The sequence below is a fragment of the Orcinus orca genome, chromosome 3 (genome assembly GCF_937001465.1).
Source record: "Orcinus orca chromosome 3, mOrcOrc1.1, whole genome shotgun sequence".
Classification (NCBI taxonomy): Eukaryota; Metazoa; Chordata; class Mammalia; order Artiodactyla; family Delphinidae; genus Orcinus; species Orcinus orca.
Window position 1 is genome coordinate 97,422,512 of NC_064561.1, and position 23,617 is coordinate 97,446,128.

Here is a 23,617-nt window from a genome sequence, read left to right on the forward strand (position 1 = left end):
TTACGTTTCAATAACATCTCAGGCCACTTATTGTGGTACATCTTATTAAAAACAAACAAACAAACCACTCTTCTCATTGTGTAATCTTTCACTATCTCTGTGTGACAAAATGGGCATCAGTTTTCCACTGTTTAAGTAGCAGCTACCTAAATTAATCTTGGATTCACTAATCAGATTTTGGCTTTCCAGAGAATAACATTTGGTAAGTGAGAACTTAATGAATATCCCAAGAGAATTGTAACTGGTGGAGCTGGTGACATTTTGCATGTCACTCCTAGTCTTTGCCCCTGAGACATATTGTGTTTTGAGTGAACACTTTAGCATTTTAATTGCAAGTCATCCTTTTAAAAAAATCTCTCTTGCAGTGAACATCTCTTTTATGAGATTATCTTTAGATGTTTGCATGAAAAATTGACTTAAGCATACATTTGATACTGTGCTGTTAAAGGGATGGAATAGAAGAACGTTTACAAGAAAGTGTACCATGAAATACAAAGGGTGCTCAACGTATCAATATGATGCCATGTATCACTTTCTCAAAATAGGCTTTCATTTGTCATTATGTACATTTCTTTAAGTTAAAGATAAAAATAACCACTGAATGCTATGTAATGTTAAGGTGTCGTGTTACTAAAAAAAATACCTATGAATGGAATGTTTATAAATGAAATTATATTCACATATAACAGGAAAGGTACTGTTAGTAAATTCTTGAATTGATTCATCTTGTAAATGTTTAACTGTAAATTTATCTTTTTTTAACATAGAAATCTGTTATATAGTGCACATTCTGAAAGCAGGGTGTACCTATAAATCATGTCCATTCATTTGCTGCACTGGGATTAGACTATACGTCAGTAAAACTCGATTTGGGGCTTTAGAAAAATCAATCAAATATCAATATTCTTTGTGTAAGATGCCAAATTGTGTTTTGGTGACCTCTGCTATCATTTAAATGACCCGTATATGAGTTAGTCAGGATGAGCTTTTGTAGCACAGAATTGGACCAAGTTTGCTCCCTTGTTTCTCTCTTTAGATCTTGTAAATCCTTTTTATTCCTTTTCGTGTGTGTGTGTGTGTGTGTGTGTGTGTGTTGCAGGCTCTTCTGCTTTTACCCACTTACAATCTATATAACACAGAGTGGCTTGTTGGCTTGTCTAGTTTCAGGAAATGATGAAAATTAAGTTCTATTTCTAAAACCCCCAAATAGATCACTTTTATGATGTGTTTGTATTTCAGGAGTTTTAACGTTTGATCTACGTGTTTATTCGACTTTAAACGTACTTAGCTCCCCGTTGCACTTATTTGCCAATTACTTTATAGCACTGTTCATACTTTTTGTTTTAAATCTGTAGGGTTGTTTTTGTCTTGTTGCATTTTTTCTTCTGCTTGAAGATATATCTATTATTCAAATATAAAAGTGACTTAGGAAAGAACATCCTAAAGTTTATTTAGAAATTCACCAAGCCACATACTAATGCATCTCTAATGGGGACATTTCTTTTCACACCTCTAAGGTGATTGAGCCTGTCCTTTAAAGTGAGATTTGCAAACCAGTGTCTGGCAGCTCCAATTAGCTTCATTTGGATTTGAAACACATCACAAACAGTAACAAGGTCTCCTAGGACACTCCTCTTTGCAAGCAATGTAGTCATATTTCCTCATTAGTTCTTTTCAATTGTCACTAATGCCATGTTCCAGCTTTTGAGTTGGAGACAAAAAACATAAAAATTTGGTATGTATGTAGAATGGCCATTGTTTTCTATAATTCAAGGCTCTTTTGAATTCCTTTGATAGTTTTGAAGCTTACACAGCTTAATTCATTAACCTTTACCCTTCACATAAATCAGGTTACCAGGAATCTATTGCTAGGGAGACAGATTTTTCCCTCCACTGAAGCTAAGTAATGCCTTCTCTTTTTAAAAAAAAAAACCCTATATTGATCACAAAAGTACCTTTTTACTGTTTTTCATATTTCGTCAAATGTTTTAGGTGCATTTTAGAACATTATCAAAAGCAAGTGAGCATAAAATCACATTATTATAAAAAATAATTCTGGACGCTTTGGAGCAGGTTTTCTGGCCCTTTTCACTGTTCTAACGGAGTTTATACATATATGTACTCAACAGCTGTTACTCAGGAATTTACAGTGGTTGCAATTTTTTAATTCTCTTCAGAACCCTGCCAAAACATAAAAGCAAGAAAATAATCTGAGGGGAGGCAATTCAGAATGAACTAAAATATATTTAAATGAACCTAGGACATTTCATTTGGATAAATTTTTCATATAGGCCCTCATTTTTATAAAGAATGATGATGTGGGACTTCGAAGAAGATAGGGGTTGTTCTGTGGTTTCATGCAGGTGAAAATAGAATGTATGTCTTCTGATTCTTTATTCACTCTTGTTAAAACATGTCTCCTCTTGTTTCTCAGAACTCAGCAAGGTGGTTTAGTAGGCTTGTGTTTGATGTTCATGGGCTACTTTAACAATATTTGATATTCTTCTGCATTTTTCCACTATACCATATTCCTATATTATGAATTTGTTCTTAATAATCTTACAGATTATTACTTTCCCTAAGGATATTGTTCTTTTCCCAAGTTTTGTAATTCCTTAGGTTGTCATGCATGAAATAGAAAATCTTCGAATGCACTGACCCATAGAAAATGTTGGTCATATGGTATTCTGAGGTTTATCCTTAGGGATGGTGGGGACGGGTAGGGGGATAATGGGAAAATTTTGAATTCTGGATTCTGAGTTTAGGAATTCATGGCTTACCCCTAGGGACAAAACTATAATTAATCACTGAGATTAATGCATATTCTCCTATTTGATATCTGTGAATAGCAGAGGGGATGGAGAAGCAAAGGTTTTAAATGTGGTCTTTGGTTCTTTCACTCTCCTCACAGACTATGACTTTGCAAACATTCCTCCCTTTTTTGGGTATCATTTTTAATACGCCTTAAAAATTTACATGAATACGTGTAGTCAAAAGGTGTAAATAATTACGAAGCCTTGTTTGTTGCCTGCATACAGTCTATGCAGTGAACTGGGAAATTCTCTGATGTTAATACACTAAAGGCCACAACTAAAGCCAAGACTCTTGAAACAGAGTAGATTTAGAGTAAATGTGGTCAACAGACTTGTGTTAGGGTACCTCCTGTAAATATATTCTAGAATGGACTCTAAAAGTTTTAGAAGGAAAGGACAGTCACCAGCGTGGTCTCTCATCATGACTTGCTATCACTACAAGCTGCCTGGGAAACTAGGTAGGCCTAGACTAATCACAGGACTTAAGACACTAGCCAGGGACCTGATGTGGGGTTCCATTTTCACCAATTTGAGGTAACAGGATAATATAAACCACTTCCATTTTCAACTCTCAAAAAAACAGCTATTTTACCTATTTATTTGAACCACTCAGTTTTGTGTGTTAATATGATATTGCGTTTCAGTCCAGGTTCACAGAACTTGGGACTTCTCAAATATCACATCCATGAAATATGTGATATTTAAATTAAAAAAATAATTTTTGCTAAAAATCTTCCAGGGAATACTTTTTTTTCCTCCATGAATTCCTATTTGCGGCATAGTTTTACGTTGTGCATAACTTCTAGCACACTGGCTGTTATTACAGGGTAATTAAAAGTAATTTGGAAAACCTTATGTGACTGAACTTTTTTCTTTTTGCGGTACGCGGGCCCTCCACCGCTGCGGCCCCTCCCGCTGCGGAGCACAGGCTCCGGACGCGCAGGCCCAGCGGCCACGGCCCACAGGTCCAGCCGCTCCACGAACCCGTGTCTCTTGCATCGGTAGGCGGGCTCTCAACCACCGCGCCACCAGGGAAGTCCATCACTGGACTTTTAAAAACAGAGCAAGTGCTTGCTTCGGCAGCACATACACTAAAATTGGAATGATACAGAGAAGATTAGCATGGTCCCTGCGCAAGGATGACACACAAATTCATGACGCGTTCCTTATTTTTTAATTAATTAATTAATTATTTAAAAAAACATTTAAACAAAAGAACAAAAATCCTAGGTGATCCTTTGTAAAAGCAAAGTGCTTTTCTCTTATGTTTCTCTTTTTTTTCCTCTAAAAGATATGTACTGTACTGTTTTTTATTTCTTAATCACATGTTTTCTCTTGGCTATTGCCTCTTGAGTAAGCTAAATATATGTGTAATATCTATTCATAACTTTCTCTGTCATGTAGGGAGGAAACCTGATGCTCATGGCCTTTCATCAGTTTTAGGACAGTTTTTATCCAGTGATTGATTATCTGATTTTATGTGAATACCGGTTTTTGTTGCCTATGAAATAGCATTTGATCTGGCTTGTACACTGAAATCAATTTGTGTTTGCTGTCTGTAGTCTGCTCTGTGTGTCTTTAATGTTCTCGTGTGCTTGTAGCATACCTATTAATATAGAATCAAGTGGCAGGAACACAAATAGAATATTGTATTTGCTTAGAGTTTTTCCATAATCAGATGTAAAATCAGGTGTTTTGAACTATTTGAAAAGACCATGAGAACAAAATAAATGATATGAACATTATTTCTGCACTAACATTTCATTTTGTGGTGGTCATACAAAATGTTGGATCTGCTAACTTTTTTGGTAGGTAATGGAGGAGGACAGAGAGCTATGCATATTCGATACAGTAGAAAGTGGACTTTTTATTAACTATTTATAATATAATCATCTAGGGCCTTTATTTTTATCCTTAGTATGTGAAAATTAGTTTTTAAAGTCATATGTAAAACATGGTTGTTGCCTGTAATGTTTTATTTTCCCTTTTTTTATGGCTTTATTCAAATATTACAGTAAAGCGAAATGACACGGAATTAGGTTTAAAAATTTCCCTTCATAATAACCTGTATCAATCATAATTACATTGTTACTGTTTTAAGTTTTCTGTTGTAACCATGGAAGAGCTTACCCATTTTTATCATATACCTTTTTTTTTTTAAATAGCCAAAGAAATGTTTATTCAGTTATTCTGAGGAACTTAGAAATGTTTATCATTCCATTAAAACAATATTCTATAAAAATATTTTTAAAAGAAAAATATGTCTTCTCTATAATTAATTTAACCTTCAGTAATAAATTATGTGAAGTAAAATTGTATAAAATTTCCTGACATTTTATGAAGATACTTACAAATAAGCCAGACAGCAAATAAAATATCTGGAAGACAGAGATGGATACTCAGTAATTTTTTGATGGATTACACACATAGGTATCAAATTACTTGATCCTTACTTTCTAGAAAAGGTTAATGACTCTTTTTGCTTTTACCCTTTTACTTAACTGTTATTTATAAAGATTAAAACAGGAGCTGCATTGAAGGATGCATCTGCCAATGTGTCAGTTTGACTGTACAGGTTTTTCTGATAATTCAGGGGACTGAGCCACACTGTTAATCATTGTTTTCAAAGTTCATTCAATTCTGTACTACATGTTCCACTACGGCCATTAGAGCAGAGTACACCATTCAAAAACCTTTTAACTGAAATGAAACCAGAAAAGACTTTAAATCTTACCTATCTATATCTATATTATGAATATGGCCTATATGTATGCAACAATTCATTTAAAATGTTAAGAGTAAAACATTTTAAAGTAAAAGATTTTAAAGTTCTTATGTGTACGATTTTTCTTTCATCTTTAATCAGTGTTACAGATTTTTAAAACATTTTTATTTTGAATAAAATTTCACAAAATGTGTACTTCAGTGTTATCAAAGTCCATCATTAATAATTAAACCATGAGCAATATTACCATTCTTTTATAATGACCATCTGTCCATATTCTACACTTTAATTACGTTATTTTTTATGTAAATCACATATGTTCATTATATAGCACATGTTTACTAATCCTTAATTACCAAATGTAACACTACTCTTACAGGAATATCTCTCTTTCATCACTTTGGTTTTAAAAGATGTGCTAGTCATAAATGTATTTAATTAAAGTCATTTAGGTATTAGAGCACTTGAGTTTAAAGCAGGGAATATAATACCTTTTCCTGAAACACCTTGAAAGAGGTTTGTTGAAAGGAGAGAGCTGTGGCATTCATCAAACGCTGACCTCTTCCTGTTACAGTCCTGGCCAAACTCTTGCTAATTTAACTTGAAACGCATTAGTGTAACTCACCATTTTTTGTATGTGTTTTAGGTGTGTGGAGGTCATTGCAAAGGAAGGACAAAACCTGAAAGAGCTGTATTTGGTGTCCTGTAAAATCACAGATTATGGTATGTAATGAGCCATTGTCCTAATCATTTTCAAGAATAAAAAGGTACAAGATCTTTGAAAGCTTTTTTAAAAGAAATCAAAAGCTACTAACTCATAGAGACTATGAGTTTTATCTTTACTTGTAGTCTCTGATCACACCCCCCCCAAAATCAAGAAATCATGAAAATGGAACCAGAGTAAAAATGAACATGTATATCAGTTTATCACCACATGTAATCATACACACATATGTGCACATGCACATACACACTCACATAGGATTAAAAAGTATGGCTAAAATTGCTGTATGATGAAAATAAATACTAGGATAATTACATATTTGATATAATAAATATAAAGTAACTATTACATTGAGTTGATTTGCTTAATGTCATGTAAAATGCATTCTTGTGCCATTCCAAATGCCAACCTTCTTAATGCCTTAAATTCTTTAAAATGCTGGAAACTTCCAATAGGAAGTTCAGATATACAGGAAGTAAAGGGTATACATTTGTTTGTAAGAGTTTAAATTATCTTAATTTTAAATATCCCTTTAAAGTGGAGAAAAGCAAGTTGTTTTTTAAAAATATGAAAAGTATGAAATCATCCTATTGGAGTAATAAAGAAAAGTAAGCTAGCCTTTCCTTTTTCATTCAGCTTTATATATTTTTTCCTATTAATTTGCATATGTAATCTAAATACAGCGTTTTAACTAATTATTTGGCTTTATGGGAGACTAAAATGGTTTCCATTTTTCTTTTCTGATTTTTAAATTTGTTCCTTTAAACTGGAGAATATGCTTTCTGCCTTGAAGGGAACTAATAATCCATTACGTTTTTTATTGTTAACTCCAACATATGCTAATAACCGACTCCAATCCTAAGATGTCATACTGACCATCTGCCCTGGGTGGGAGAGTTGTATTTTATCAGCTACTAAATTCATCCTTTGGAAAAATTCTATGGAAGCTGTAACAAAAAATAACATAAAGGATTTGGCTTGAAAACCCTAATTTCTTTTCAAAGTTTATTTTTTGAGAATGGTAAATGTCTTACATGGATTTATCTATAATGTTTCTGGGTTGTTGTCTTTTTCCTAATTATACCATGAGAAAGGAGTGTTTTGATATATTTTCTTTTTACTTGTAGTTTGTTTTCTGGTTTGGCATATTAGATTGCCACTTAGATACAGTAACTCTAAAACCTCCAATATCTCCCTATTGTCTAGGCCTTAGAGTGTTCTCTGCCCAACACAGGGCATATCCTCAATACCTGTAGATTTGTTAATTAACTAGTACATTCATACGTTGCAAACTCTTTACTTGGCATTCAAGATCCTTTACCATTAGTCTCCTACCTGCCCCTCCAACCTTACTTTATATTTCTCCCTTTTACCTGTTTGCTGTCAATGTCAGATTGCTAATTGCCAGGAGAGCTATGGATTAAGTTCCTTAGAACTTTTCAAGGTCCTGCAGTGGAAAATGTTGCTAAAGTTACACTCTGTCCCAGTACCAGTTAAGTTAGCCAGTGCAAAGAAGTGTTCCAGAAGATACGGAAAAGAGAAAAACCTTTGGACTTGGGACAGATCTGGGATCGAGTTCTGTCTTCGTTCCTTGTTCTTTGGCCTTAGGGAAGTTCCTTCGCGTCTCTGAGACTGTTTCCTCATTTGTGAATTGACTTCATGCTCCTGTGTGTACCTGGTACCTAGTCTAATGATTAGCACAATGTATACTGCTGAGAAAAATTGCTTTCCTACAGGAGTGGGACAGAGAAAAGATTCACACAAAATTCTTCTACCTCCTTTCCTTTCCTTGGAAGGAAGGAAGGTTTATTGCTATTGTTTATTGCTATTGTTTAGTGATATTCTCAGGTTCTGATATTTTGAGATCTCAGGATTTTTTTTCTCCTGGTGAGGTGAAAACGGTTAGAACTTTGCCCATGTGGTTTGCATTTATTCCTATCTCTGAATTATTTAGGTCAGCGGTTCTCAACCCTCTCTGCACATTAGGATCACCTGGGGAGTTTCTAAAGCATTCAGATGCCTGAACCTTACACAAGACTAATTAAATCAGAATTTCTAGGAGGTGGTGCCCAGGCAATAAAACCTGTCTAAATGTTGTCAATGTCAGCCAAAGTTGAGAACCATTGATCTAGTCTAGTTGAGAGGAAGTAGAAGTGAAACTTTTGAGGACTTCCTTCCTCCACCCAGACATGAAATCTATCACGGTTTTTTTCATACCTCAGTCCCTCCAGCTTTCAAGCTCTCTGCCCCACCTAGTCTCTCTTCCTTCTTCCGTGAGGTTTTAGGTGTTCTAAGGATTTGTGATGAAAGTCTCTGTGCATCTGTTGGTTCTGTTTTTCAAAATGTTTGGGCACAGTTGAGGATGAGGGGGAAAGGTCAATAGTTTATGAGATTTTACTATAATTGCTACTTGATTTTAAAATTAAAAGAAGTTACTAAACACTCAGCTCAGTGCATCTTTTTTCCTCTGGTACCATGCCAATAACACGTGAACAATTTTTGTCAAAAAGACAGCAAGAAAGATTCTTCATTGTAACCAGAGAAACGGCATGTTATTGGAGGTCATTGCTCTACTAGGGGAGGCTGTGATCCCTTGCCCTGTGTTAATTATAAATTTTAAGAAGGAAAAGCAGATGCTTTCTTCCTTCTTTAACTGGATAATTAAAGACATATTCTGTGGGACTTTTTGATTTTTGAGGCTACTTAGAAATTGTAAAATTTGATGTACACCTGATACCAGGGGAATTTCATCCTTCAAGAGACTACTCCCTAATTCTGCTTCCTATTGCTTTGCTCATATTCTAGCTAGTCTTCTCCTCACCTCCTTTTTCTTTGGTGCTGTGTTCGTACATGCATTCAGTACTGTATCCTGAGATTTTTGAAGTGTTTTTGCAGGATGCATTGATTCAGAAACAGCAGCTCTCCTGGCTTATCATTTGTAATTTTTCTCAAGATTCTCACAGTTGTTGAGTGTAGTATTATAGTACTTAGCAACACCTGCCCAGGCTGTTAGGAAGCTATGTTCATTTTTTTTAAACTAATTTATTTATTTTTGGCTGCATTGGGTCTTTGTTGTGGTGCATGGGCTTCTCATTGCGGTGGCTTCTCTTGTTGTGGAGCACAGGCTCTAGGCGCACAGGCTTCAGTAGTTGTGGCACACAGGCTTAGTTGCTCCGCAGCATGTGGGATCTTCCCGGACCAGGGCTCGAACCCATGTCCCCTGAATTGGCAGGCGAGTTCTTAACCACTGCGCCACCAGGGAAACCCAGTTATGTTCATTTTAATTGATATATGATACAGTTGTCATGAAGAAAACTATCATTCTAATAGGTTTCTTATTCCCCAGATTGAACATAGATCTTTATGGTAAAGGATAACAATTATAAACAAATCAATAATTCAGGCACAGCTAAATGGAAAATACAGTCTTGGGAAATTGCTCCCTAAAGAGAAATCTAATATTGTCACTCTTCTGTCACTAAACAAATAAATGTTATAGGTAGTATCGTGGGAAAAAAACTCAAACTGAGTCAGAGAAGTAGGTTAGAATTCGCCTCTTCTTTTCTTTGTGACCTTGAGCAAGTTACTTAACCTCTTAGTTTTGTCATCTGTTAAGCACATGATAATACACACCATAAAAGGTAGTGAAAATGAATATAAAACATCTGTGTTGTGCCTGGTGGCATAGTGGACACTCACTAATTGGCAGTTTTTATAATTACAGAATCATCTCTTTTTCTGAAGAAGAATTAGCCCTCCTCCTCCAAGTGTGGCTTTCTGTTTATGGGAATCATTATTTAGAAGTTTGACCTGTATTAGTCTATACATGCCTAGTTGACTTCCACACCTAAGCTATCTAAACCAGATTCTTATTAGTGGGGAATAAAAAGAAAGATGCAGCAAAAAGTATAAAATCTTTAATTTGTCTCCCCATCTTAGGTTTCTTCCCTATCTCTTCTCTATGTTACCTTCATTTTTGTTTGGATAATTTTCTCTTGGCTTCCCGTATGCTTTTGTTTTTTGTTCTTATAATAATTTATCAACTAATAATTTCCAACCAACCTTTCTGCTCACCTTCAAACACTTTTCTGTTGAAAATTCTCCTCCTTCAGAACAGTGTATCCTTAGGATTAAAGGGAAAACAACTTGTATCATTCAAGCCTACAGAGGTCAGAGCCAGTCTTACTCCAGCTGCAAGGCATAGAACATGTGGTATAGTAAATGGGATGGATGAATAAAGCCCGTATCTCCATTAGCATCTCCGTAGTGAAGGTTACCAGTGTGACCCTGTGTTAGGGAGCAGTTGTAAAAAGGACCCAGGTTCCTTTCTGGGTTGTTATCACATTTCCTTTGACTTTATTTAGCACTCCTCAGGGCCCTTGAAATACACTCTAGAGGATATCTTTTTGCTTCCCATCTCAAGTTGTCAAATAACCTTTTAATTAAAGAGGACTGTAAACACTCAACTACTGACATCGATGTCTGGGGCCTACAAGTCTCTGACAACCCACAGGCTCATCTGGGCCGCTCCACATTCTCCCGTCACTCCCGCAGGCCCTGGGGCTGCTCTCTGAGGACAGTCTTTGACTGCCCCTTACTCTGCTTGCCAATGCGCTTCTGCCTGATCTGGGCCTTTTAAACCTAACCCCAAGGCTTGCCATAAAAGCTTTTGGATTGCTCTGGGCAAAAGGTCTTCCAAGACAAGGAGGTCATTTGTTCCAGTGGTTACCATGTGAGATGTCATTTCAGTTGGTCTGCCACACGACAGACGTGATGTATATTCATTCTGTTAACAAATATTGATTCAGTACCTACTATGTGCTGGGCTCTGTGCTAGAGGCAGGACATATAGTTTCTGCATTCCTGGAGCTTTCACCCTGTTGGGATCCAGAGGACAGGGCTGGCCTGCTTATTAAAAAAAAAGAGAAAAAACAGGTAATGCATCTTCTTCCAGACAAGAAGAATGGCAGGGAGTGCCAGCAGCCATAAATCTTTGCTTTGGTCTAACCCATGCCTCACCCCAGCCTTGTTGGCCTTCTGACGCTATTGAAAGATTAATAAGTTGTGCATTCGCTACCTCTTCTTGGAATACCAGACCTCTTTAGCTATTAGTTAATCCAAATTGGGATCTGGGATACATTTTCAAAATAAGCACACTGAAGAAACAAAAAGAGATCCCAAGAAGCATTCTGGGTTATACTAGTATCAGGAGTGTTTCATTTTTTTTCTTTTCTTGCCAAACCAACACTGATATATTATTCAAGAAAAAAATCTTATACCAAAAATAATTTTGCTCTTTCTTACACCATCTTATTTTTCATATTATTAGGTATGCATTACATACAGTGATGTTCCATTTAATATTTAATTCTTGGTTTTTTTCTTTTATGTTTTGTCTCATTTTCAAATTGTATTTCAGACTGCTCCAAGGTTGCTGGGTAAGATTCAACTCCTTTTGTCAGCAGGAATAACTCTAATAGTTGTAAAGTGACAGAGAAGAACTTTAGAAAATACAGTTGCAAGTCAAAAAGAATGTCTTATTGTTTACTGTTGATTATTCACACTTTCTCTCCATTCTGTCATTTAAATATAGATAGCTTTTATTGTTTCTAACAAAAGAGTACTAAATTGCTAAATCTTCTACTGTTGCAAATTCACCTTGTTTTTATGCCCATCTTAAAAGTTATTTCTCTCCACTTCTAATTCTTTCATTCCTGGAATTCCTCACTATTGTATTTATGTGTCTACTGTTGTACTTAGCAAGTGTTATTTTCTCTTTTTTCTTTCTTTTCAGTAATTGTCATGATTTTTAACCAAAAAATTGGTATTTAATTATAACTGTTTTCTAAATGCTTTTTTTTTTTTTCCCACTCAACAGCAAAGAAATTGTTGACTTTCTTCCCTATTTCCTAGGTCATCCTAAGCCTGCAGCTTTCCTAAGCCTGCAGCTATATAACCCTGAAATAAAAGACTGAACAATAACCATGCTTATCATAATAGACTTTTCATAATAGACTTTCATCTCAAATGTATTGAGAAGCACTTCCTTTTTTTTTCTTTTTGCGGTACGCGGGCCTCTCACTGTTGTGGCCTCTCCCGTTGCGGAGCACAGGCTCCGGACGCGCAGGCTCAGCGGCCACGGCTCACGGGCCCAGCCGCTCTGCGGCATGTGGGATCTTCCCGGACCGGGGCATGAACCCGTGTCCTATGCATCGGCAGGTGGACTGTCAGCCACTGAGCCACCAGGGAAGCCCGAGAAGCACTTCTTAAGACGTTTTTTTTTTTTTTTTTTTAATAAATTTATTTATTTTATTTATTTATTTTTGGCTGCGTTGGGTGTCCATTGCTGCGCGTGGGCTTTCCTGTAGTTGCAGGGAGCGGGGACTACTCTTCGTTGCGGTGTGCAGACTTCTCATTGCAGTGGCTTCTCATGTTGCGGAGCACGGGCTCTAGGCATGCGGGCTTCAGTAGTTGTGGCTCGCGGGCTCTAGAGCACAGGCTCAGTAGTTGTGGTTCACGGGCTTGGTTGCTCCGTGGCATGTGGGATCTTCCCAGACCAGGGCTCGAACCCCTGTCCCCTGCATTGACAGGCGGATTCTTAACCACTGCGCCACCAGGGAAGCCCTTAAGACATTTATTTTAAGAAAAGTCTCCCATAACCAATTCAAAGGCCATCTCTAGCTTCCTATATAATAGGGTTCTTTTTTTTTGATTAAGGAATCTTCTAACTTACATGTAAAAGACGAATGGACCGGTTTCTGTGCTTGCCCCTGAACTTTCTTACACCTCCAAATACATGAATGTTGTTGCTGCAAATTATTTAGTTTATTAATTTTTATAGCCAAATACTCAATTTCCATATACAACCGAATCACTAGCTAAAATATTAACTTTCCTACTTTCCTTCTCTCAACTGCTTTTAGCATTTCTAAAATAGAGTGTTTGATTTTAGTATTAATTAGCTGTTTTAGTGTTAATCTTATGAAGGAGTCCTGTTACAGATAAAAGAAATTTATCCCAAATCACATGAAAAGTAATTTTTTGGAGTTCCTATTTTTAACCCCCCACTGCTTAGTACCCTTACGTATGCAGACTAAGCATTTGTTTTCCTTGAAATATGCTGTAATATAAATAGAGTCATTATTGACCATTATCAGTATTGTATCAGCAATGAGTAGATCTAAAGGGGACTACAATAAACACCAAGATAACTGCAATAATACTAAATTTCTAGTATCCCACAAAATAAACAATCTTCTAATGTTTAAAACTTCTTAAAAATAGAAATTTTGAGTGGTAGTGAGTCCTCTATTACAAGAGTTATTCACACCGAGATAATCTCTCGAAAAGAATATGGAAAGATGGAAGCACTAGGTAAGGAATTGACATACATAAGTTTAAATTTCTTTCTAATCCTGGGATTTATACTGGACCAGTTCCATTTTTGTTTCATTCAGCAAATGTTTACTGTATGTGTACTAGCTGGGTGCTGAGGAGAATACAGAGATGGGTGAGAAGTATATACGCTTACATAGAGAAAGAAGACATAAGCAGTGAAAATGTTTTCCAACATATTAAGAAACATGATGGTGTCCATTTTTTTTTTTTAACAAATAGGCCCTACAAGATGTAGGGGCTCAGGAGGACAAGGTCATAAGAGGCTGAAATCTTTGGGGAAGGATTTTTGTTGGAGGAGGCATGGGAGGACAGATATGAGAAGCAAGGGCATTTGAGGTAGTACAGCCTTAGGAAAGGCTCAGAGCAAGAGCAGGTGTCTGAATGGATGAGTTTGTATGCATTGGTTAATCTAAAGAAAGAGCAGAAATCATCCAAAGTGATTACGTGCACACACAGGCAAATTTTGAAGAAACCTTATGAAAATATTCTAGTTGAAAATTCAGGGTAAGTTCCAACTTTCATCTAGACTTTTCCTGTCTTATTCACCATTCCCATGGTAACAACTTCACTTAACATATATAAAAGGAAACACTACTTTGGGTTTTAACTACTAATCAAGTACCTAGTTCAATTGAGAGAAGTCAAGTGTAAATTTTCATAATAATAGAATAGTTACCATTTATTGGATATTTTCTGTGGGGCATTATTCATTTAATCCCCTTAGATATGGACTGTTAGTATTCAAGCCTAGAGATGTGGAAACTGCGGCTAGGAAACCCTCAGGTTCACACTGTCTGTGAATAACCATATGGTATAGATTCAGTGTTAAATATCTCTTGGATAACCACTCATAGGTCAGTGATATGCTTAGTAGTATTTATTACTAGAAAGCTTTGTTGGATTTTCCCAGTTGTCAAAGCTTAAACAAAGGTAACTGAATCCCATGATAACCGTGTTTGTCCATCTGTGTATAAAAAAACAATGTCGCAAAGCAGCTACCCCATGAGATCTAATTATATAGTTATAGAACTTAATAGGTTTAATGTGCTTTTTCACTATAACTTTGTTGTGCTGCCACCAAATATCAGTTATATTCTATGATTAAACATTCCCTAGCTGGAAGATAGACACTCTCATTGATATTCAGTGTGTATTCATGTATTCAATAAATGTTTTCTTAATTATTTCAAAACTGTATATAATTCTTCATGAGTTAAAATTTTTTCCTATACTCTCCTTCTAAATTATTACCAAAAGCTTATGAAGGAAGCAGAAATATTACTTTTTTAATAGATGAGAAAATTGAGCCCAGACAGGTTTTAATTAATTAACAAAACTGGAACTATAATCTCCTCACTCCAAATCGTTTACTGGATTATGTGCAGATAACTTCTTAAATTTCTCTGCTTTTCATATAGAAATAATTTCTTCATTTAAATGATCCTTTAAAAGCAATTTTAGTTAATGCCAAATGACATGTTTCATAGCATTTTTTTTAACATCTTTATTGGAGTATAATTGCTTTACAATGGTGTGTTAGTTTCTGCTTTATAACAAAGTGAATCAGCTATACATATATCCCATATCTCCTCCCTCTTGTATCTCCCTCCCATCTTCCCTATCCCACCCCGCTAGATGGTCACAAAGCACCGAGCTGATCTCCCTGTGCTATGCAGCTGCTTCCCACTACCTATCTATTTTACATATGGTAGTATGTATAAGTCCATGCCACTCTCTCACTTTGTCCCAGGTTACCCTTCCCCCTCCCCGTGTCCTCAAGTCTATTCTCTACATCTGCGTCTTTATTCCTGTCCTGCCCCTAGGTTCTTCAGAACCATGGTCTTGTTTATGGTTTCCTTTGCTGTGTAAAAGCTTTTAAGTTTCATTAGGTCCCATTTGTTTATTTTTGTTTTTATTTCCATTTCTCTAAGAGGTGGGTCAAAAAGGATCTTGCTGTGATTTATGGCAAAGAGTGTTCTGCCTATGTTTTCCTCTAAGAGTTTGATAGTTTCTGGCCTTACATTTAGGTCTTTAATCCATTTTGAGTTTATTTTTGTATGTGGTGTTAGGGAGTGATCTAGTTTCATTCTTTTTCATGTAGCTGTCCAGTTTTCCCAGCATCACCTATTGAAGAGGCTGTCTTTTCTCCACTGTATATTCTTGCCTCCTTTATCAAAAATAAAGTGACCATATGTGTGTGGGTTTATCTCTGGGCTTTCTATCCTGTTCCATTGATCTATATTTCTGTTTTTGTGCCAGTACCATACTGTCTTGATTATTGTAGCTTTGTAGTATAGTCTGAAGTCCAGGAGCCTGATTCCTCTAGCTCCGTTTTTCTTCTCAATATTGCTTTGGCTATTCAGGGTCTTTTGTGTTTCCACATACAAATTGTGAAATTTTTTGTTCTAGTTCTGTGAAAAATGCTATTGGTAGTTTGATAGGGATTGTATTGAATCTGTAGATTGCTTTGGGTAGTATAGTCATTTTCACAATGTTGATTCTTCCAATCCAAGAACATGGTATATCTCTCCATCTGTTTGTATCATCTTTAATTTCTTTCATCAGTGTCTTATAGTTTTCTGCATACAGGTCTTTTGTCTCCTTAGGTAGGTTTATTCCTAGGTATTTTATTCCATTTTTTTAAAGTACAGATATTTCTAAAGATACCCAGTTGTACCATTCTCAAAAACATAAGCAATTGTTCTCTTCTTTAAATTCTTCCTTAAACCTGGGCTCAGAAGTTCCCGGGGCCTCAGAGTCATCACCTGCATCAGGTGCCCCTTACTTTTCTTCCCTTAGGAGAGCCTCTTCCGAGAATGTCCTCTGAGAAGTCAAAATTGAGTCTCTCTTCAATGTGGCTTTGCTCTCTGCCTCTTTTATGCTGTTTAGCATCAGTGCTCCTCATTTTCTGAAATATCATGAGAAGTAGGAGCCAAAAGGGGGTAAAAACCCAAGGGCTGCATCTCTTCCTTCTAAAGCAGTAAATTATATCTACAAGTGCTCTCTTAGGGTCTCACCTTCTCTTTAAGATAATTTAAGATAATTATGCCCTCCCCAGCTGTGTGTTTGACTAAATCTCCTTCACTATTTACTGGTTAATTAGCCTACTTAAGACACTTGGCATCTGATTTATTTTGTGGGAAAAAAAAACAACGGAAAAGCAAAACAAAACAAACGTCCACCAAGTTTCCCATTAGAAAATGATAGTAATGCTCATAGCAAAATATAAATTAAACATTAAACTAGGGCTTCCCTGGTGGTGCAGTGGTTGAGAGTCCGCGTGCTGATGCAGGGGACATGGGTTCGTGCCCGAGTCCGGAAAGATCCCACATGCCGCGGAGCGGCTGGGCCCGTGAGCCATGGCCGCTGAGCCTGCACGTCCGGAGCCTGTGCTCTGCAACGGGAGAGGCCACAACAGTGAGAGGCCCGCGTAACGCAAAAAAACAAAACAAAACAAAACCAAAAAAACATTAAACTAATTGATTTTACTGTATGTCTTTCACAAATTAGTCTCACATTGTTATATCCATTAACACTGGTAGGATTAAAACTTACCAGAAGTTCTTTCTCTTTTTATTTATTAGCAGGATTTCCTTATTATTAAGAGCAACTTTCCTTTATTGACTTCTTGGTTTACTTGAGTTCAATTTATATAGGAAAGGAAGGAAAGATTCTTTCTCTTTATTTACCAGTTTTTAAAATGCTAATTTCATTTCCATTATTCTTCCAAGGTGACCAATGAGGTGGTGTTGTTGCTTTTGTTTAAGTATTATTATAAACTCAATAATCCATTGCAGTTATTTTTAAATTGATAACTCAAATTGTCCTATCTTTTGGTAGTACAAGCTTCTTCAAAATGGTTCCCCTATCCATTTGACATAGACTGATTATGTCAAGATACGCCCGGCTCATCTTGTGCATTTCATGCTGGAGACATGGCATCAGCCGTTTTTCTAAAGAACTTTGGTTCTTCTAATGAATTAGGCTTTTTAAAAAAATGTATCTTCGAAGTCTATGCTGCTCTCTGAATCTTACATCACAGTATTTTCTGTATTTTAAGCCTCCAGCTTAAAACCTATTTTAGATCTCATCACAAGCCCAGCCTTTCCATTACACCTCAGTAACATCAGCCCCCTGGGTTTTAGAGAATCCTCATTTAGGGCTTCTCAACACACTAGAAATTTCTAGTTCCTTACACAGGCATACCTCATTTTATTTTGCTTTGCCTTATTGTACTTTGTAAATACTGCGATATTTACAAATTGGAGGTTTGTGGCAACCCTATGTCGAACAAGTCTATTGGCACCATTTCTCTAACACATTTGCTCATTTTGTGTCTGTGTGTTGCATTTTGGTAATTCTCAGAATGTTTCAAACTTTCCCTTTATTACTTTATTTCTTATTGTGATCTGTGATCAGTAATCTTTGACGTTCTACTATGACTCACTGAAAGCTCAGATGATGGTTAGCATTTTTTAGCAATAAAGTATATTTTAATTAAGTTATCTACCTTGGTTTTTTTAAACATAATGCTATTGCACACATAATAGACTACATTATAGTAGAAACATAACCTTTATACGCACTGGGAAACCAAAAAATTCGTGTGACTTGCTTTATTGCAATATTCACTTTATTGTGGTGGTGTGGAACCTACCCTGCAATAGCTCCGAGGTAGGCCTGTATCCAACACTCTCTTAATTCTACCCACATTTTCTGCTTTTGGAGAAATTAGGAGTGGAACTTGGGAAGGAGAGGTACTTTTACATTTTAGCTACCCCATCAATTTTCTGGGGATTTCCTTCTAATTTTGTCTCAGATATTCTGCATTTGTTTTAAGTAAGTCCTAAAATATGACCTCTTGGACCCATTTGGAAATACGTAGGAAAGTGTTCAAACTGTATGGTGTTACATAATCTTATTCAGGGCTTTTAAACTTCCTTGTTCTACTGTGAAAAATACATTTTGCATTTAAAGTGCTTGTTGGATTTTCACTAAAGTTATTTCATCGCTTACTAGAGTGGCTAGCAGTTTGTAAAACACTGCTCTAGTTCATCTCCTTCAAAGTATAAATAAAAAGTAGACCTCTCAGTCAGTGACCTGCTTAAGAGCAGGAAACTGGTGGATTTCCTTGATACAAAATGGACACTGTTCTTGAGGTAGAAGGTGCCAACCTTCCCAAGCTCATCAAATCCAGTGTGTTGATCTTATTATCTATGAAATAAGGAGTTAATATTCCTTTCCTCTCATATCTTTGGGAGTAAGAGAATCGAATAGATTCCCTTTATGATTTCACTTTAGGATAGATATTAAAGGGAACTTTCACTTGAGGCAGAAAGGTAGTTTGGTTAATTTAATTTCCTAATTAAGTCAAACTTACTTTTAACTTGAATATGAAACTATTCATTTTAGCCCATATCCTAAAACATTGCCTTGGCTTTTTAAGACTCAGTCAATGAGAATTTGTCTGTCAAATGTTTTCCTTTTCTTGGGTTTATGTGCATGACATTAAATAAATAGTTTGAACTTTTCAACTTTTCAAACAATTGTGTTGAGTTTGATGTGACTGATCCAGCCTATGTGCCTCTGTATGCAGTGCATGCCCAATGCCTGAAAGCAACTTGTCTTTCATTGAGAATGACTGAGTATGGGCAGAGAAAAGGAGATTTTAAAAATTAGAAATAAGAAGTAAACAAAAAAGTTCTCTCTGTCTTCAGGGAGTTATGGTACTCTTCTATTTTATATATATTAATATGTATGGCTTTTTTAAATGAACTACCTTCATACTGGTATAATGTAAATTTTGCTTGCCAAAAATATTTTATATGGTAAATAATTCTTAGAAGCGGAAAAAAAAAGTATGTAGAAAACTAGCTAAGTAATGTTTGATGAGTGATACTTGTAATATATTTTTAATCATCTCTAACTCTTTCTTAGGTTAAATTTCCCATTTTCTTTCTTTCTATTATCTCTTTCCTCACATATGGCTCTAGGAGCTTCTCCAAGAAAGCAGTTTTGCTTTGAAGATATTTCACTTCCTCTCATAAAGGATTCTTCTGTTCTTTTAGATTTGAAATCACAATAATGCCCTCATAGGATCCAGCCCCTTCTTCTGCCCTCTGTTTGAGAATCTTTCTGAAGTCAGCCTTGGAAAGTCAGATTTGGAGATTTGAAGTCCAGAGGTGCTTCTCTGGGGTACTGAGGATGAGAAAGTCATGCAGGAAGCAGCTCATGACCAAGACAAAACCATGTAGAATAACACTTTCTGAACATACTTGAGGAGAATATATTTGAAATTTTAAATCATTTATATCCTATAGTAACCAAAAACTTCTTTTAAATGAATGAGAATACAGTAATCTCCCTTATTCATGATTTCAGTTACCCACAGTCAACCTTGGTCCAAAAATATTAAGTGGAAAATTCCAGAAATAAAGTTTGTAAGTTTTAAATGTTGTGCCTTTCTGAGTAGCGTGATGAAATCTTGCACTGTCCCACTCCATCCCACGCAGGAGGTGAATTATCCCTTTGCCCAGTGTGTCCAGGTTGCTTACTGTACCCACCCATTAGTCATAGTAGCCCTTTCAGTCCTCAGATGATTATTGGAGTATAACAGTGCTTGTGTTCAAGGAACTCTTATTTTACTTAATAATGGCCCCAAAGTTGCAAGAGTAGTGATGATGGCAATTTGGATACTCTGTTACTGTGCCTAAATTTATAAATTAAACTTTATCATAGGCATGTATGTATAGGAAAAAACATAGTATATGTAAGGTTCGGTGCTATCCAAGGTTTCAGCATCCTCTGGGGGTCTTGGAACGAATCCCCCACAGATAAGGAGGGACTACTGTTATATCTATGTATTGATAATAGCACATACATATTACAATAGTATATATATGATATATATACATATATATCAGAATAAATAAGATTCAAGCCAATTTTGAACAGCAGTAAGGAACTTAACATTTCAGCTCTACAAAATAAATGAAGAGTTTGAAATTCAATCAGTCCTATTTTATGTTGAGGCAAATGTACTTGGCTTTTCATGAGAATCATACCTTCTGCACTAGTTTACATAAGAAATTGGGTGAAATCCTCTAAAGCATTCGTTTTCAACTTCGGGATTACAACACACCTTGCAATCAAGGTTTGCAAAGGATTTTCTTTCTAAAAAATTGGAAATTAGAACAGATTCAGTGACTTCTTCTTTTCACTCACTTGGACTCTGATAATTTCTTCTTGAGTGGCAGAAAGAGAGATAAGTTTAGCAGGCATGCTGAAATTTGCACATAATTTGTGGCTTCTTTGTTGTCAGAGCATTCGGTGTGGTACTTACCAGTATACCATTACTAATTATTTACATGCTTACAAAATATATTATTGTGAAGGCCAGTCCTTTACTCCACATAGGCATATTCTCCTAAAATTTACTTCCACAGTATTTTGGGCTTAGAGCAAATTCAGGGAATGTGCATGAGTATGTGCTACACATGTCAGTATTATCCATCACATTCATCAATCTGTGGAGGAAAACATGGATTCTAGAGCTGGGGGGCACTGAGGACAAATAGGGCACCAAACACAGTACAAACCTGGAGAAAGATCCCCCACCCACCCACAAATTATGCAGAAAGGCAAATTATGTGGAAAAAGCCTTTCAATAATTATACCGCTTTTCTCACATAGCTCATACTTCATCTTTTCGTTAAACAGAATGTTGATTTGAAATCTATTCTAGTCTCTCAAATATATGAAAACATAGAATTTTTAACTTTTTATTCAAGAAAATGATTTTTATTTTTAATAGCCTATATAGCATATACCTTTAAATTAGTTATTTTAAGATACAGCATTTAAATTAGATGCCTACTGTAATTTCTTAAGGTTTCCTGATATATCGCAAGCCTCTTTAAAACAAGTTTTACATGCAGTGGGCTCTACAAATATTTACCTCGTTTTTTTCAACTTCAGGAAACCAGTTGAAAATTTTAGAATTAGACTTTGGAGCTGTGTAGTGTGTTTTCAGACTATTACAAGTCTATCCAAATCTACGACCTGCTAGGCAAGATCGAATCCCTTCCAGCTTGTGATTGTAATATATGATTTGTGCAGACTTGAGTCTGTCTCACAGATGCATTTAGTATTTTCTGAACCGAGTTTCTGTTCTGAGCCAAGCAGGTTTCTAACTGTGCGTGTTCAGTCCACTGATTGACTGACTGAGAGCTAAATTATGCTCGCTAACACATACTCAATTCCCAACTAACTACTACAGAAAAGATGGACTCCAGGCCCAAAATTGGACCCTCACTAACAAAGCCTGCTTTCTGCCGCTAGTAATACTCACACAGTGAATGAAAATTCAGTGACCTATATTCTTCCATTTAAACCCTTAAAAATTTAAATTAAAACTTTGTCAACAGTAATTCTACCATACTGAGGCAAAAAGAGCGTTCCCTGCAGTCTGGCAGCACTAAATGTAATTCATAACTATCAAAAATCCGTTTTCTCTGCATAACTTTTAAGAACGCTCCTGATGTCTTGAAAATTCCATGCAATTTTCTTTAAAAGTTGGTTTGGAATGCCACTGTGCATCTTGAAGCCCACATACAGTGAGTTAAATTATAGCAATAGCATATTTCTCAAGCACCATATAGTTGCAAATCCTTTATCGTGAAGTACATAGTAAAGGATTTTCTCCTTGAACAGTGAAGGAAGTTGAACTTTGGGGTTGTTTCAATTTAACACATGATGTGCTGCACACTTAAAGATGTGTTTTGCCTTTCCTCCTTTTTCTTCTTTATTCGTTCCTGCTCCCTGTAAAAAGAATTAAGTATGTAATGCTGATTATAAAACTGTATCCTTATTATCACTATTCTCAGAGCACCATTTCCCCAAACTGGCTTATGTAAGTACTTACTTTTCAGTGGGTTAATCTAAATGCAGAGTGGAAGGCTGTTTACTCTTCACCATGTCTACCACGTCTTTGTTAGCACTACCTGTCTTCTCTGACTCAGAAAGGGCATCACTATTCACCTAGTTACTCCAGCCAAAACTTAGGTGTCTCTGATGCCTCACTTTTCTTCATACCTCATCAACATGCATTAACAAGCCAGGTCAACTCTACCCTCAAAATGTATCTCGAATAGAGCCAGCTCCACTGATAACTGCACTGGCCACTTAATTGTATCCCCTATTTGTCTTCTCCTTACCTTACAGTCTATCACAGAACAGCTACGATGAACTTTCTAAATATTCTTGGGTGAATGAATTAAAATGTTATTAAAGTTAATTTGTTCATGACTTTAGCAGTATTGTTATCCTGGGTTACATGTAGGGCTAAAACCAAAAGCAATACTAAAAGTTAAACATTTAGGCGCCTTGCCTACCATGAGGTCGTATTAGGTTCAACTAAACACTTAGACATTTAGCTGTTGCACGGGGCACTTGGCACAGTCTACTCAGAAGGGCGAAGGATGGGGACCTCAGCTTGCCATAGGGCAGTGTCAGCTGGTCCTTTTCTGTGGGAGACCTCGCAGCAGCCCGTTCCACAGCTCACCCAGCAGCCAGGAAACATCTTCTTTCACCAACCAGGTGAAGGCTTAAGTACCAGGAGATGAGATCCACATTGCATGGGTGTGGGCACTACTCTGGCTTAGAAGCTTCAAACCCCTGAGAACTAATAATCTTTTAAAACAACCAATAGGCATAGCATCTAGCATCCCTAACAGTTACATGTCCAGTTACAAGAATGAGTGTACTCAGGGAATCTAAGCAGTGATGTCCCCACCAGGTATTTATAGTTCCCTTAAACCAGACAGATGCTGTCTACCAATTAGGGGATCATTGATACTATAAGCAATGTTGCCTAGCAACATGGTTAATGTACCATTTTTGGAGAACACATCTAGGAAGTTAACCAAAGGTCAGATTCTTATTCAGAAAGGGGACGTT

At 36.3% G+C, this 23,617-nt stretch overlaps 1 protein-coding gene and 1 non-coding gene across 5 annotated transcripts in view; both read left to right on the forward strand.

Moving 5' to 3' along the window:
* Positions 1-23,617, forward strand: part of FBXL17 (F-box and leucine rich repeat protein 17) — a 476,179-nt gene that overhangs the window by 308,518 nt on the left and 144,044 nt on the right. For all 4 annotated transcript variants that reach the window (XM_033423739.2, XM_033423741.2, XM_033423738.2 and 1 more), the window contains one exon: positions 6,185-6,261. In XM_033423739.2, coding sequence (XP_033279630.1) covers positions 6,185-6,261 — 77 coding nt within the window. The remainder of the gene's footprint in view (positions 1-6,184; positions 6,262-23,617) is intronic.
* LOC117200576 (U6 spliceosomal RNA) lies at positions 3,881-3,987 on the forward strand. The gene has a single exon (XR_004482171.1). It is a non-coding gene; the product is annotated as a U6 spliceosomal RNA (small nuclear RNA).